Below are 17722 nucleotides of genomic sequence, written 5' to 3'. Positions count from 1 at the left end.
GGTTCATCAGCTGTTTTTTAAACTTGTCGCAACAGGCAATTGACCCAAGCAAAATGCAAAATACCCAAATTCAGTTATAAGTACGGTGGCTGCTAATAGGTATGGCCTGCTGGGTTACAGTTGTCTGTCAGAAATTACTGCCTTTCAGAAGAAAGAATGCTCTGAATCTTAGAGAATGTTAAGAACATGGGAAGTGGCTGCTTGGTAGGTGGCAGGGAATTAAAACATTTTGAAGTTATGTTGCCCAAAATGTTGTGCTTTCTCGGTGTGCAGGCTGCTTGATGTCAGCAGACGTGGGACTTGTACGGTTCTGGGACATTGCTGTCTCCAGCTGGTTAATCATGATAATTGCAGTCTGTTATTTGTCTGCAGCAAGTGACGTCTTCCTTTTCTGAATGAAAAATAATGGCAGTCATTTTGTCTGAAGCCTCGCCTCGTTGGTATTTCTGTTCCTTTTTGTTTTGTGGCTTTGCTCAATCCAGCTTCTCCATTTTTTTTAAACTGTTATCCAGAGAATAAATCAATCTTCTCCCCACCCCTCCCACAAGTGTTTTGGAACTCGGGGCCAGGACATTTTAGGGGGTTGAGAGTGTGCTGAGGTAGGCTGGCTCATTTATTTCTCCATTACTGCCTTGCATCAGACAATCCTTTCCTACACCTCACTCAATTCCCCAGTCTCTCCAGCAAGGATGAAAAACCTAAAACGTGACTAACTGTGCCCAGGAGTTTCTGGAACAGAGCTTCCCAAAGTGCGGGTCAGGAACCCCAAGTGGAGTGGGGAGCTGGGATTTCTGAGGACCCAGTTCTGTTGCAGCAACAACCACCATGCAGTTTCCACTAAGTAAGCATAGCCGGTGCACTTAACCCATATCTTCTCTGACAGGTCTAACCCCTGCACCATGCTGTCTCATCTTTCACTCAGCAGCTTTGGCCATTTTCAAGCCCCAACACGATGGGAAAATATTTGGGAAATACTCTTTTAGTTTACGATAACAGGGATTGAGCTGAACTATGCAGGAATTGAAGATTTATCTCCTGGATTCTGCTGCTAGAGATAGCCAGGAAATAAGTCATGGGGGCAGCAAACAAAACTGTCTAAGTTTTAACATTAATTCTCTTGTAAAGCTCTTTTTAACTTAAGGGTAGTACCTTGAACAAATGTTTAAAGGAAGAAGTCACCCCTGTGGAGATACTCGTAAATATACTCTCAGATTCCATCCATGGCTTTACCAGGGCTCACCTGCTGTGGGAATGTTAAAATAAAGCCCAAAGGTCTAAACTAATAACCCAGCGAGTATGAATTACATGGCAGTTTGAGAAGTTAAATCCTGGCCTTATTAAAGATCTAGAATCAAAAATGACTGTGAAGCACAAACCGCCTGTTCTACTCAATCTCACACCTAATGTGCTTGACCTGTAAGTTGCTCTCTGATATATCAAAACTAGGGAGTAATGGTATTAGCAGGTGGCAACAAAGGAATGGATCATCAATACCAGCAATGGAGAAAGTAGCGACCGTGGCAGTGGTTAATAGCAGCAGTTTTACTAATTTGCCTGAGAAGCTTCAAGCCAACCCAGTCAGTGTGCGATTGGCTGCCGATGGCTGTACAACTCAAGCCGCTAATGGAGCCTTGTTGTATTTTTTTTGTTGTTGAAAATCACTTCCATTTTCTTCCATCCAATTCCATCCGTATCTGCTGTCATGGTGCCTCCCTCATCTGCCTCATCCTCACATGGGGACCATATCTCATCTGCAACCGCTCCTTGGCTTCCATCGTCCAATTGCTCCTAGATCAAGCCCCTGTCGTGCTGCCTTCCTCTTTGTCCTGCAGCTCTTCTAGCTCTGATCCAGAGATTTCTGGATGTCACTTTTTAGGAGTTCCTTTTGCTCTTGTAATTTCAGTTACCTCTTCATTAGAACATAGAACTGTACAGCACAGGAACAGGCCCTTCAGTCCACAACATTGTGCCAAACATGACACTAAATTAAACTAATCCCTTCTGCTTGCCTTTGGTCCATATCCCTCCATTCCTTGCATATTCATGTGCTTATCTAAAAGTCCCTTGAATGCCCGTATCGTATCTACCCCTGGCAGTGCATTCCAGACTCTTACCACACTCTTGTGTAAAAAAAAAAACTTGCCTCTCACGTCTCCTTTGAACTTTACACCTCTCACCTCAAAATGCATGCCCCTTAGTATTAGACACTTCAACTCGGGGGGGGAAAAAGATTCTGACTGTCAACCCTACCTATGCACCTCATAATTTTGTAGACTTCTATCAAGTCTGCCCTCAGCCTCTGCCACTCCAGAGAAAACAACCCAAGTTTTTCTAGCCTCCCCTTATAGCTCATACTTTCTAATCCAGGAAGCATGCTGGTAAACCTCTTCTGCAACCTCTCCAAAGTCTCCACATCCTCCCTGTAATGTGGTGACCAGAATTCAACTTCCATTAGTTATTGGTGTGAATGTAGAATTTTTTAGCATATGTGTTTGCATCGACATTTAAAAGGTCTGTTTAGACATTTTCTTAGTGTTGAGAGAGATAGGAAAATCCTTTGCTACAAGTTTGAGTTTTCTTCTTGTTAACACCATCCTCATCTTCACAAAATTATTTCTAGCTAACCCTATCCTTCCCAATTCTGCACTGCATCTCGCATCTACATCAGTTATAATTTCTTCAACCCTGCAGCCATTAAGGTTTGTTTTTGGAGGGTAACAATTAAGAAACTAGTTTGTTTTAGTTTTAACTTCAGGACAGAATTAATTGGTGGCATTCTAGACAATAGTGTACTTGGAAACCGAGTGTGCGTCTGCTACCAGCAGCATTGGGCCACAAAGCAGTTTTTCCATGGTCACAACAAGATAAGTGACTTTGCAAAGTTCTGGAGCATGTAGAGTGTTCTATGACATCAGGCATGAAAATAGGGCACTGCAGCAGTGTGCTATGGACAGGGCTGATGCTAAGATCAGAATCTGTATCTGGAAAATATATGTCAATGAAGACCAGCTTATCAGATTGAGAATCTGCCTCTCTAGCTCCCAGCTTATGAGGTAACCTAAGGAAAAACTGATGTCTGTGTGTACCTAGTCTTTCTTTCTCCACCAGGGGACTTGCCCAACATAAGGAGCTCACCCTGGTCCCAAATCTGGGTGTATCATTACAGCAGAAACCAACTTTGGTGAAGTGGGCGTTTTTGACATGAAGTTTTTGACAATTCCTGTTTGTTTCAATCTTTTGCAGGATGATTCGGAAAGCTTTGAGCCAGTCGGAGATGCGGAGAGCTGCCCGCAGACCTTCTGTGCAAGTTAAAGTGAAACTCATGAGTTCAGCTCGTTCAACTGGCCTAGGAGAGCCCATCATCCTGGAGGACTGACCATACTGATCTTATACACATGCACGCACAGACCTGTCTGGACACACACTCACATAGACACGCATGCACAGGCATACGTACACACAGAAACGTGTACAGATGCAGACTTTCATGCACATAAAACACAAATGTGAGCAAGTGAATGTGCATGCACACATTTAAACACACAGACACAAATAACCCACACATGGACACACAAACACACACCTCCTTCTCAAATCTTCAGGGAATTCACAAAAACGGAAGGGATTCTCACAAGTTTTCCCACCCACTTGCCCCAAGCCTTCCCTTTCTGTATTCTGACTGAACTGTGGGCCTGCAGTCACCATCTGCTCCGCTGGTCATGTGCATATCCAAGAAACACACAGTACATCGAGCAATGTATATAAACCCGACTGCCTCATTCCAAGCTTCGGTTTCAGTTTCATTGCCACTCCCAAAGGTATAATTGTGAACCCTGAATTATGAAATTTCTTGATGATCGTGTTTTGGGAAAAACTTGTACTGACTTTTTTTTTAAAAGTACTGAGCTGAAAGGTAGAGTTGCCCAGTTTGATATCAGGATTATTGATATACGGTGATAATATTTTGTGTGCTTTTATTTTTTATTTCTCTTGCTGCTTTTTAAACCTAGTGCTTGCCCAGACTACCCAAGGAAGGTTTTCTTCCACATGTTCAGTCAGGCAGCGGACAGTTCCAGGGTGTTTTGTTTTGAAATTTTTTGTTTTGTTCTTTGGGCTGCGCAGTCTGGAAATTTTTAAAGAGGTGAAACCAGACACAGAGATCTTTCTTTTGTATAAAAAAAATTAAAATTTGTTTTTTTTCCACTCTACTTGTTGTGTCGTGATGCAGAGGCTTTCCTTGCTGCGAATTGGTAAGAGTCCGTATGCACCTTCTGTTGTAGTGTAAGGGTCAATCACCCTCTCGTGCCTGAGGAGCTCCCGTTTTCAAGGTGAATTTTGTCATGACATTGAGGTGACCCTCTGAGTTCCACTTCCTGACTCAATTGGCCCTTCCCATGTGATATCAGTGTGCCCTCCTCTCATCATCCCAACAGGTCTATCTCACAGAGTCTCCTCCAGGGGTTTCACAGGAGCATCAATTAAACAGTTTGGTACTGAGTCATGTGAGATATAGGATAAGTTATCATGATACAGAACGGGCTGCTACACATCCAACAACCAATGCCCCTCTCTTTTTCCATTATAAGAGACCATTCAGCTATGTCAAGGCTGTTCCTGCATTCCGTCAGATCCAGGCTGATCTGTATTCATTGCCACCAACACCCAGAGTTCTGTAATCTCGAACCGCTTTACCAACAAAAAGAGATTAACCTTGGTTATGGAGGTTTCACTTAATGTTTCCCCAATCTGTTTGTCTTTGCCTGGGGGAGGGCAATTATTCCAGTTCTCTCACTCCACAGCCCCCTCCCCAGCACACACATACGCACGCACACTGTCACACTCTCACACCCTCCTCCCCTCACCATCCCCAGCCCCTTGTGTGAGGCAGTGCTTCCTGACATCACTTGTGGTTCTGCCCTTTTTGTGCTGGATTGCACTTTCTCCCCATCCCCACCCTCTCTCTCTTTCTCCCCCACCCCCTCCTCTCACCCGTCCCCTCTCACCCATTCCCACACCCTCCTGTCTTCCCCCTTGTCTTTTCTCTACCCTCTTCTCTCTTCCCAATCTCCTCCTCCCTCTCCCCATCTCCCCCCGCTCTCGTTCTGCGCCCATCCCCACCCCTCCCTCCATCTTGCCCAACCTCACCCTTTCCCCCACTCCTGTGTCTCCTCCCTCCCCACCACCTCTTTTCCCTCCCTTCTGTCACCCTACTCCTTTTTCCCCACCTCTGCCCCCCCCCCCCCCCCCCCCCGCCCCCGCCCCAGATACAGCCTTTGTCTCTGGATTACCCTTGAATCATGGACACTCCTCTGTTTAATAACAAGACAGGGTGCCAGAGTCCTTTGTCACCACCGAGCTCAAATTCAGCTTTACCTGGGCAAGGGAGAGGAGAAAGGGACAGTTTGAAAAGTCTTTGTTGAGAAGAAACTGCATGTGAGGTGCTTTAAGCCAATCTGAAGGTACACCCTTCAGGTACCCTCTGCTTTTGGAAGAACACAGCCTCATCACTTTACTGCCCCTGGCCCAGGATGGGAAAGGGGTGGGTGTGTGTCTGTCTGTCTGTCTCAGACACACTCAGCAGCAAGGTCTGTGACACTGAGAGGCCAGGGGCTGCCTGTAGTGGAGAGATTCACAGAGATTTACCCTGCCTTTCTCCGCAGTGTCCCCAGAGATTTCACAGGAGCATCATTTAACCAGTTTGACAGCAGGACAAGTAAGCAACAGTTCGGTGAAAGCTGATAAAGGAAGCAGGGTGTAAGCAGGAAATCCCAGAGATGAAAGGGGAAGCAAATTGAAAAGTGCTGGGAGGAGCTAAAGGTTAGTCTTGTACTGACGGCTGATGACACACTATCATGGGCTCGGTATTCTAGAAAATTCCAGGAAAAGTCAGCTATGATTGGCCCCACCCTTAATCTTCACACACTAAATATGTTTTTCAGAAGAAGGGTCTAGGCCCGAAACGTCAGCCTTCCTGCTGCTCTGATGCTGCTTGGCCTGCTGTGTTCATCCAGCTCTACACCTTGTTATCTCACACTAAATATGGACTTGGTCCTCATACAGCTGTAATCGTTGCATCATCTGAGAGAGCAGTCACACCTTGCAGATTGATATGATATTCATAGAATCCCTACAGTGTGGAAGCAGGCCATTCGCCCCATTGAGTCCATACTGTACTTCAAAGAGCATCCCACCCAGCCCCACTCCATTCCTATAACTCTGCGTTTCCCATGACTAATCACCTAATTTGCATATCCCTAGGCACTGTGGGGCAAGTTAGCATAGCCAATCCACCCAAATCTGCTTGTCTTTGGACTGTGGGAGGAATGTGCAAACTTCACACAGACAGTCCCCCAGGGATGGAATCAAACCCAGATCCCTGCTACTGTGAAGCAGAACTGCTAACCACTGAGACATTGGGCCTATTGAATCATAGGGCTTTGCAGACTAGGGAAATTCTCCCCCTCAATCTTTAATCCCATTTCTTTTGAAAAGTTATTGTTGAATTTTCCTAAATGATTCATCCCAGCAACTTGCTGTTTTTAAAAGGATAAAATTCTCATCTACCCTCAAAGCTCTTTTGGCAATCATTTGATCTCCCAGTCCATTCCTCTGCTGTTCCTTACACCCAACCACTCCAATGGCACCTTCTTCTGTCTGCTGCGTTCACTGCTCACAGTGTGAGTTCGTCTATGTTGGTGAGACCACACACAGGCTGGACAACTGCATTGAGAAACATCTCCATTTGTCTATTGGCATGACCTCACCTTTCAGTTGCTTGTATTTTCAATAAACCACTTTGCTCTCATGTTAATTTTTCTGACCTGGGCCTGCTACAATGTTTCAACAAAGCTTAATGTAAACAGGATTCAACATTGATCTCCATCTGAAACCCTATCCATAATTTTGATTACATTTCCTTACTCTATCAGCACTGTCTCAATGGTATAAGGACCCTCACCAATTTTTACAGATGTGCTATAGAAAGCATTCTATCTGGGTCCATCGTAGTTTGGTACAGCAACTGCTCTGCCCAGGACCATAAGAAGCTACAGAAAGTTGTGAACGCAGTCCAGTCCATCATGCAAACCTACCTCACATCCATGGGCACGTTTGGACATTGAGCATTCTTCTGCTGCCTCCGCCTCCACGCTTACTTCTTTAACTGTGAACCCAACGCTCCCTCTACTGACCCCTTCTCCCGCCTCCAACACACCCCCTCCTCCTGGACACCACCCCAAGGCCTCCTACACTCCCTCGACCTCTTTATCTCCAACTGCCGTCGAGACATCAATCGCCTCAACCTCTCCACCCAAACTCACCCACTCCAACCTCTCCCCCACAGAGCCCTCCGCTCCAACCCTAACCTCACTATAAAACCCGCGGACAAGGGAGGCGCAGTTGTAGTATAGCGCACCGACCTCTACATCGCCGAGGCCAGGTGCCAACTCCCAGACACCTCCTCCTACTGTCCCCTTGCTCATGCCCCCACCCCTGACCACCAAACCATCATCTCCCAAACCATCCACAACCTCATCACCTCAGGTGACCTCCCATCCACGGCCTCCAACCTCATCGTTCCCCAACCTCGCACTGCCCGCTTCTATCTCCTTCCCAAAATCCACAAACCTGAATGCCCTGATTGACCCATTGTCTCCGCCTGCTCCTGCCCCACCGAACTTATCTCCACCTATCTCGACTCCATTTTCTCCCCCTTGGTCCAGGAACTCCCTACCTACGTCCGTGATACCACCCATGCCCTCCACCTCCTCCAGAACTTCCAATTCCCCGGTCCCCAACACCTCATCTTTACCATGGACGTCCAGTCCCTCTACACCTGCATTCCCCATACAGATGGCCTAAAGGCCCTCCGCTTCTTCCTGTCCCGCAGGCCCGACCAGTCCCCCTCCACTGATACCCTCATCCGCTTAGCCGAACTCGTCCTCACCCTCAACAACTTCTCTTTCAATTCCTCCCACTTCCTACAGACAAAGGGGGTGGCAATGGGTACCCGCTTGGGCCCAAGCTACGCCTGCCTCTTTGTAGGTTACGTGGAACAATCCCTCTTCCATACCTACACTGGCCCTAAACCCCACCTCTTCCTCCGTTACATTGATGATTGTATCGGCGCCGCCTCGTGCTCCCACGAGGAGCTCGAACAGTTCATCCATTTCACCAACACCTTCCACCCCAACCTTAAGTTCACCTGGACCATCTCTAATACCTCTCTCTCCTTCCTGGACCTCTCTGTCTCCATCTCTGGCAACCACCTAGAAACTGATATCCATTTCAAGCCCACCAACTCCCACCCACCTTCCTGCAAAAATGCCATCCCCTATTCCCAATTCCTTCGCCTCCGCCGCATCTGCTCCCAGGATGAGGCATTCCACTCCCGAACATTTCAGATGTCCTCATTTTTCAAGGACCGCAACTTCCCCCCCTCATTGGTCGAGAACGCCCTCGACCATGTCTCCCGCATTTCCGCAACTCATCCCTCACACCCCCTCCCCACAATAACAACCAAAACAGAATCCCCCTCATCCTCACATATCACCCCACCAACCTCCGGATCCAATGCATCATCCTCCGACACTTCCACCATCTGCAATCCGACACCACCACCAAAGACATTTTTCCCTCCCCACCCTTATCTGCTTTCCAGAGGGACCGCTCTCTCCGTGAATCCCTTGTCCACTCCATACTCCCCACCAGCCCCACCACCCACGGCACTTTTCCCTGCAACCGCAGGAAGTGCTACACCTGCCCCTACACCTCCCCCCTCACCCCCATCCCAGGCCCCAAGAAGACTTTCCACATCAAGCAGATGTTCACCTGCACATCTGCTAATGTGGTATACTGCATCCGCTGTTCCCGTTGTGGCCTCCTCTACATCGGGGAAACCAAGCGGAGGCTGGGGGACTGCTTTGCAGAACACCTACGCTCGGTTCGCACTAAACAACTGCACCTCCCAGTCGCGAACCATTTCATCTCCCCTCGCAATTCGTCAGACGACATGTCCATCCTGGGCCTCCTGCAGTGCCACAACGATGCTACCCGAAGGTTGCAGGAACAGCAACTCATATTCCGCTTGGGAACCCTGCAGCCCAATGGTATCAATGTGGACTTCACAAGCTTCAAAATCTCCCCTCCCCCTACCGCATCCCAAAACCAGCCCAGCTCATCCCCGCCTCCCTAACCTGTCCTTCCTCCCACCTGTCCCCTCCTCCCACCTCAAGCCCCACCCCCATTTCCTACCTACTAACCTCATCCTGCCCCCTTTACCTGTCCATCCTCCCTGGACTGACCTATGTCCTCCCTACCTCCTCACCTACACTCACCTTTACTGGCTCCATCCCCACCTCTTTGACCTGTCTGTCTCCTCTCCACCTATCTTCTCCTCTATCCATCTTCTATCGGCTTCCCCCTCTCTCCCTATTTATTTCAGCACCCCCTTCTCCTCCCCCATTTCTGAAGAAGGGTCTAAGCCCGAAACATCAACCTTCCTGCTCCTCTGATGCTGCTTGGCCTGCTGTGTTCATCCAGCTCTACACCTTGTTATCTCACATCCATGGGCTCTGTCTACACTTCTCGTTGCTGCGGAAAAACAGCCAACACCATCAAAGATCCTAACCTCTTCCATTCGGCAAAAGATACAAAAGCCTAAACATATGTACCAACAGATTCAAGAACAGCTTCTTTCCTGCTGTTATGAGACTACTGAACGGACCTCTCAAATTTCAAATCAAATGTTGATCTTGCTTTTGTACACCTCCTGTGCAGCCTTAAACTTGTATGCCTCGCTCTGTTCAATCACCCTATGATCTGTATGTCCTCATAAGTTATGATCTGCCTGTACTGCTCACGAAACAAGACTTTTCACTATACTGAGGTACATGTGACAACAATAAATCAAAAATATCAAATCAAATGCTCTTGGCAAAAGCAAACTATTTTCCATTATTTGCACCTACCATTGCCACCAATTCTGCATCTCTAGCCCTCCTTTACTACCATTAGCATTCTTCTTGTTCACTGATCACCCTCACCATTTGTTCCACTCACTCCTCATCGCCCTTTCTCAACAGCATAAACATCTTCATTTTCCAGTCTTATTCCAAAGTTCCTAACGGGAGTCATATTGAACTCAAAATGCAAACTCTGTCTTTCTCTAACAAATGCTGCCAGATCTGCTGAATTTCTTCAACACTTTGTTTTTGATTATGATGTCAGATCTCCAGCCTCTTCAGTATTTTGTTTTATTTCATGGCTTTGTGCATGGGAAATCATATCTCACTAACTTGACTCCGTTTTTTGAAAAAGTAACAAAGAGTATTGATGAGGGCAGAGCAGTGGACATGATCTAAATGAACTTCAGTAAGGTGCTCAACAAGGTTCCTCATGGTAGACTGGTTAGCAAGGTCAGATCACATGGACTACAGGGAGAACTAGCCATTTGGATACAGAACTGGCTTGAAGGTAGAAGATAGAGTGGTGGAAGGTTGCTTTTCAGACTGGAGGCCTGTGACTAGCAGTGTGCCACAAGGATCGGTGCTGGGTCCACTGCCTCTTGTCATTTATATAAATGATTTGGATGTGAACTTAGGAGGTATGGTTACTAAGTTTGCAGATGAAATCAAAATTGAAGGTGTAGTGGACAGCAAAGGACGTTACTTCAGAGTACAAAAGGGTCTTGATCAGATGGGCCAATGGGCCAAGGAGTAGCAGATGGAGTTTAATTTAGATAAATGTGAGGTACTGCATTTTGGAAAGGCAAATCAGGGCAGGATTTATACATTTAATGGTAAGGTCCTGGGGAATGTTGCTGACAAAGAGACCTTGGGGAGCAGGTTCATAGTTCCTTGAAAGTGGAGTCGCAGGTAGACAGGACGGTGAAGAAGGTATTTGGTACGCTTGCCTTTATTGGTCCATGCATTGAGTATCGGGGTTGGGAGGGTCATGTTGCGGCTGTACAGGACATTGGTTAGGGCCACTTTTGGAATACTGCATTCAATTCTGGTCTTCCTGCTCTAGGAAGGATGTTGTGAAACTTGTAAGGGCTCAGAAAAGATTTACCAGGATGTTGCTAGGCTTGGAGGGTTTGAACTATAGGGAAGGGCTGAAAAGGCTGGGACTATTTTCCCTAGAGCGTTGGAGGCTGAGGGGTTACCTTATGGAGGTTTATAAAATCATGAGAGGCATGGTTAGGGTAAATAGACAAGGACTTTTCCCCCAGGGGGTGGGGGAGTCCAAAACTAGAGGGGCATAGGTTTAAGGTGAGAGGGGAAAGATTTAAAAAGGACCTAAGTGGCAATTATTTTCATGCAGAGGGCAATGAGTGTATGGAATGAGCTGCCAGAGGAAGTGGTGGAGGCTGGTACAATTACAACATTTAAAAGGCATCTGGATGGGTACATGAATAGGAAGGGTTAGAGGGATATGGGCAAAATGCTGGCAAATGGGACTGGATTTATTTAAGATATCTAGTTGGCATGCACAAGTTGGATTGAAGTATCTGTTTCTGTGCTGCACAGCTCAGTGACCTGAAATTTTCCTCTGGTTACTGACTCTCCTGCCAATGGAACAGTGTCTCCTTCCCTACTCTGTCAAAACCAGCTAGGAGCTGCCTTTAACCTCCTCTGCCCTGAGGAGGACAATCCCAGTGACTGCAATCTCACTCCACTCTCACTGAAATCCATCAGCTCAGGACCCATTGTTCCTCAGCATCCTTCAAAAGGGCCTTGACATCCTTCCTAAAGTGCGGGGCCCAGATCCGAGCCCTGTGTTGTAACTGAGGCCGAACTAGAAGTTTATAAAGGGTTACCAACGGCTCACTTTCTTTTAAACGATCCTTTTCAACCAGTCATACTGGCTTCAAAGACTTGTGAGTGTAAATCTCCAATCTGTCTGTCCCAGCACCCCCTTTTTGTGTTTTTTTTTAAAAACCAACCTTTACCAATTTGTTTCACTTTTTAAAAAGCCATGTACCTAAACTCTGCTCTGTTAACGTGAATGCTGTTTAACAAGTTGATTTTAACTCTTGCTGTTCCAATGGAAGTCCAATTGTGGTCACCACATTACAGGAAGGATGTGGGGGCTTTGGAGAGGGTGCAGAAGAGGTTTACCAGAATGCTGCCTGGATTAGAGGGTGTGAGCTATAAGGAGAGGCTAGAAAAACTCGGGTCGTTTACTTTGGAGCGGCACAGGCTGAGGGGAGACCCGACAGAAGTCTATAAAATCTAAGGTATGTAGATAGGGTTGATGGTCAGAATCTTTTTCCCAGAGTTGAAATGTCTAATACTGGGGGCATGCATTTCAAGTGAGAGGGGGAAAGTTCAAAGGAAATATAACAGGCAAGTTTTTTACACAAGAAAGTGGTAGGAGTCTGGAAAGTGCTGCCGGGGTGATCGTGGAGGCAGATACGATAGGGGTGTTTAAAGGACTTTTAGATTAGCATATCAACATGCAAGGAACAGAGGGATATGGACCAAGGGCAGGCAGAGGGGATTAATTTAATTTGACATTTTGTTTGGCATAACATCGTGGACTGAAGGGCCTGTTCCTGTGCTGTACTGTTCTTTGTTCTCTGGAATATGATTTCACCGAGAGAGAGGGTGCCTTTGTTGCTCTGGAATCTTGCAGAGTGACACTTTGTAAATTTACTTAATGAGCAGAGATAACCAAAAGGTAGCCTTATCCCCAAGTGTTAAGACCTGGTGAATGAGGCTTGAATCACAAAATGTTAGCATCCAAGTTCAACAGTTAATAGGGAAGGAACGTTAACCTTTATTTCAAAGGGAATGGACTATAAAAATAGGGAGGTTTTGCTAAAACTGTACGAGGCACTAATCAGACCACAGCTGGAATATTGTGAACAGTCCAGAAAAGTTAGACTGGTGTTGAAGGTTCATTCAGCTGATCCTGGGTATGGAGGGTCTGTCTTATGAGGTGAGGTTGAGTAGGTTGGGCCTGTACTCATTAGGATTTGGAAGATTGAGAGGAGACCTTATTGAAACATGCAAAAATCTTAGGGGCTCGATAGGAGAGATGTGGAGAAGTTATTTGACCTTGTAGGAGGGTCTAGGACAAATGGGCATCATCTCAGAATAAGAGGTCACCCATTTGAGACTGAGACATGGAGGAATTTCTTCTCCCAGATGATAGGGAATTTGTTCAATTCTTTACCACAGAGGGCTGTCAAGGCTAAGCCATGAAGTGTATTGAAGACTGAGCTAGACAGATTTTTAATCAGGAAGGGAATCAAGGCACAAAACTGGAGTTGAGGAGGATGAGATCAGCCATCACCTCACTGAATGGCCATACTCTCAAGCAGCACATTCCAGGCTCTAACCACACTCTGTATGAGAAACATGTCCCTCACATGACTGTTGCTTCTTTTGTCAATTACCTGCAACTTGGGTTGTCTAATCCCTGACCCTCCCACGAAGGGTAATAGTTTTTCGTGTTCTACTGTCTGCACTTCTCACAATTTTGAAGGCCTTGATCAAATCACCTCATAATGCCTCTAAAGTTAATTGCCCCAACTTCCCGAATCTATCTACAAAACTGAGGTTCCTTATGTCTGAAACCAATCTGATCAATCTTTTCTCCACCCTCTCTACTGCCTTCACATCTTTCCTAAGTGTGGAGCCCAGAACAGCATACAATGGTCCCACAGAGGTTGAAGCAACGTGTTATTGAAGTTTACCATATCTCCCTTGCTTTTGTATATCAGCTTTCTCCTCTAACAGAACAGGCTTCAGGGGCAGAATGACTTCTTCCTGTTATTATCTAGCAGCTTGAGGAGCTGAGTGGTCTCCGTTTACTATGTAATAAACTAAAGAGGTTGAACGAACTCTTCCTGTTCTAATGTAGCAGACTCTTAGCATTGAATGTCCTCCTTTTGTCTATCTGTAATAGGCTTGATGGGCTGAATGGTCTGTTCCCACATTAAATTCTAGACTGCTAGAATGGCCTGTCCCTGCGTAACATGGCTAATTAGCTGAGTTGGCCCCTTGTGACAGGCTCAAGGGGCTGAATGGCCTCCTCCTGTCACTGTGTCACAGCCCTGAGGAGGGGGCTGAATGGCCTCCTCCTGTCACTGTGTGACAGCCCTGAGGCTGAATAGAGATTTTAACTGTTACAAACTGATGCGTAAATGTAGAATCATCCATTGGTTCCAACTGGAGTCCATTCAGCCCATCAAGATCAGGTGGGCTCCCTGCTAGTAACTCTCTCCTTGAACCTGCAATTCCCCTTGACAGCATAGCTGCATGTGGGATATGAGCCATGTCACACCCGCCACAGGCATTAGGGGCAGGAGTAAATCTGACAGGATTACAATTCAGTTTAACCCCTTGGTGGGGGTAGTTTCAAACACTGGCTCATTGAGGGGCTGGGCGCGAGGGCCGAGTTGTATTATCGCAAGACTTTAAACCAGAGAAATGAAAGAACTGTGAATGCTGTAAATCAGAGATAAAAGTAGAAATTGGTGGAAAAGCTCAGCAGATCTGGCAGAAAGAGTTCTGAGGAAGGGTCACTCAACCCGATACATTGACTCTGATTTCTCTCCACCAATGCTGCCAGACCTGCTGAGAAATTCCAGAAATTTCTGTGTTTGTTTCTAACCTAGAGGTAATGTCCTGGGGACCTGGGTTCATATCCTGTCATGGCAGATGGTGGGATTTGAATTCAATGAAAAAATACTGAAATTAAGAGTCTAATGATGACTGTGAAACCATTGTTGATTGTTGGAAAAACCTTTATGTACAGTCTAAGAATAAGGGGGTAGGCCATTTGGGACTGAGATGAGGAAGAATTTCTTCAGCCAGAAAGTTATGAACCTATAGAATTATCTCCCACTGGAATTTGTTGGGGGCTGGTTCCTTAGATATATTCAAGAGGGAGCTGGATGTGGCCCTTGAGGCTAAAGGGATCAAGAGATATGGAGAGAAAGCAGGACAGGGATACTGCGATTGGAAGTGATTGGAACCAGATGGACCTCATTGGCAACAAGGTCCTTGATCGGCGTTGTTAACTTGGGGCAATCGAGAAAGTGCTGGCTGACCAATATAACCAGGAGATTCCTACCCTCCCCCTCACTTTTTCTCTTACATAGGCTTTGCCTCTGGGGCTCTGCTTGATGCTGGTTCTTTGGTCACATGAGTGTTTTTTTTCCTGGTGGCGGTATGCTAATAAAATTATTTGAACACCTGGTGTTCTTTTTTGACTGTGTCTCACACTAGCACACACAACAAGGGTGCTGGGGAAAATAAGAAAAAAGGAAAAAAAATATATAACCAGGAGATTAGAATCTCCTCAGTTCAGGCGACTGATAGTGAGCTGGCTGGTCGCAGTCAGGGTACTCCATCCTTAGAAAATAAAGGGTGGCTTGGAGATGGGAACCGGCCTCAGTGTTGTTGTTTCAGCCCGAGACTGCGCCTTGGTGTGTAAGTTCTGTGTGTAGGTCAAAAGCGCCATGTGTAGACCCTGGCTAGAAGTTCCTATACAGGAAATGCAAGCAAGCTTCCGTCGACTAGTTTTACAGCTGTCAATAACATCGTAACTCCTTGTATTTGGCGAAAAGAATTGTGATTAAAAAAATATAACCAGGAGATTCCTACCCTCCCCCTCACTTTTTCTTCCACGTCGGCTTTGCCCCTAGAGGCTCTGCTTGATGCTGGTTCTTTGGTCACATAGGCGTTTTTCCTGGTGGTGGTATGTTAAATAAGTTATTTGCAAAAAAAAACCAAAAAATATATAATCTCCTCAGTTCAGGGGACTGACTCCAGGCTGGCTGCAGTGGTGTACTGTACACAGGTAAATAAAGGGTGACTTGGTGATGAGAAAGAAAACATAACCAGGAGGTTTAGGATCTCCTCAGTTCAGGAACAGAATCTTGAGTTTGCTGGCCACAGCCAGTGCACTGTGCACAGGTAAACAAAGGGAGATGGGATACTGGCCTCTGTGCAGTTATTTCAACCGCATTGAGTGGTGTAGGAGGCTCGAAGGGCCGCATGGCCTACAGCTGCACCTATTTCCAATGAACGTGTGTGAGGGACAGAGAGATGGTATCTCACACCCCCCAGCGGCAGGGTGCAGTATTTCAGTGAGACTCTGTAACATTGAGCAGGGTGTCTGTATCTGCTCCATGGAGGGAGGGAGGCTGCACTTTGTTGGGATGGGGGCTGTGTGCGGGGTGACAGGGATGGAGTGAGGGAGCCCAGGCTCGCTGCTCGGTTGCGGGAGCCCGGGCTGAGCAGAGCTCGGTAAAGGGAGCCGGGACGTGGCTCCAGTGGCGCAATCGGTTAGCGCGCGGTACTTATAGAGCAGTGCGGGCGGTGAGCTATGCCGAGGTTGTGAGTTCGAGCCTCACCTGGAGCACTGGTTTTATCCCCGCCCGGCTTTTGGGCTCAAAAATTGTTCGTACCGAGCAAATGCACCGTGCCGATGCAGCCGGGGGAATTTCTCTGTCCATCATTCGTTCATTTTACTGTGAATACAAGCCGGGGGACAAATTAAAAGCTGGCTTTTTTTTAATGATCAAACCGAAGGATGCTGGAAATCTGAAACGAGAACAGAAATTGCTGCAGTCTCAGGATCTGTGGAGACTCTTCTTCAGAACACAGATTCTCCAACAGTTTTTGCTTTAATTCCTGTTCTTTTGTCTCCCTGCCGAACCGTTTTCAGATAGAAAGGTCAGAGAATCACAAAATTGTGAAAGAGGCTTTTGATTAGGTTCCCCATGGTATGCTCATTCAGAATTAAGGGAAATTTGGCTGTTTGGATACAGAATTGGCTGTCCCCAGTAGAAGACAGACGGTGGTAGTAGATGGAAAGTATTCAGCCTGGAGCTTGGTGACCAGTGGTGTTCCACTGGGATCTGTTCTGGGACCTCTGCTCTACGTGATCTTTATAAATGACTTGGATGAGGAAGTGGAAGGGTTAGAATGTTTGACATTGACAGGATGCAGAGCTGGGCAAAGAAGTGGCAGGTGGAATTCAACCTGGAAAAGTGTGAAGTGATTCATTTTGGAAGGTCGAATTTGGATGCAGAATACAGGGTTAATGGCAGGATTCTCGGCAGTGTGGAGGAACAGAGGGATCTTGGGGTCCACGTCCATAGATCCCTCAAAGTTGCTACCCAAGTTGATAGGGTTGTAAAGAAGGTGTATGGTGTGTTGGCTTTCATTGGAAGGGGACATTGAGTTAAAGAGCCACGAGGTTATGCTGCAGCTCTATAAAACTCTGGTTAGACAACACTCACAATATTGTGTTCAGTTCTGGTAGCCTCATTATAGGAAGAATGTGGAAGTTTTAGAGGGTGCAGAGGAGAATTACCAGGATGCTGCCTGGATTGGAGGGCAGGTCTTATGAGGAAAGGTTGAGGGAGCTAGGGCTTTTTTCATTGGAGTCGCCAGCAGTGGTGGTGAGTCAGATACATTAGGGACATTCAAGCGACTCTTGGATAGGTACATGGATGTTAGTAAAATGTAGGGTATGCAGGGTATGAACTTAGAGTAGGATAATAGGTTGGCACAACATCATTGGCCGAAGGGCCTGTACTGTGCTGTACTGTTCTATGTTCTACATAGGCTATTCGGCCCATGATATCTGTACTGGCTGTCTGAGCATTTTGACCTAGTCCCAAAGTCTTGCCTTTCCCATAAGACCATAAGACATAGGAGCAGGAGTAAACCATTCAGCCCATCAAGTCTGCTCCTCCATT

At 46.6% G+C, this 17722-nt stretch overlaps 1 protein-coding gene and 1 non-coding gene across 9 annotated transcripts in view; both read left to right on the top strand.

Moving 5' to 3' along the window:
• mta2 (metastasis associated 1 family, member 2) overlaps positions 1–4208 on the top strand; it is a 65881-nt gene extending 61673 nt beyond the window's left edge. For all 8 annotated transcript variants that reach the window (XM_048619693.1, XM_048619695.1, XM_048619691.1 and 5 more), the window contains one exon: positions 3244–4208. In XM_048619693.1, coding sequence (XP_048475650.1) covers positions 3244–3376 — 133 coding nt within the window. In that variant the 3' untranslated portion in view covers positions 3377–4208. The remainder of the gene's footprint in view (positions 1–3243) is intronic.
• A 12074-nt stretch (positions 4209–16282) lies between these two features.
• trnai-uau lies at positions 16283–16377 on the top strand. The gene is made up of 2 exons: positions 16283–16320; positions 16342–16377. It is a non-coding gene; the product is annotated as a tRNA-Ile (tRNA).
• The last annotated feature ends 1345 nt before the right edge of the window (positions 16378–17722 follow it).

This window comes from Rhincodon typus, chromosome 43 (assembly GCF_021869965.1).
Source record: "Rhincodon typus isolate 14 chromosome 43, sRhiTyp1.1, whole genome shotgun sequence".
NCBI classification, from domain to species: Eukaryota; Metazoa; Chordata; class Chondrichthyes; order Orectolobiformes; family Rhincodontidae; genus Rhincodon; species Rhincodon typus.
Note: the sequence above shows the minus strand (reverse complement) of the source record. Positions and strands in the feature narration are given on the sequence as shown.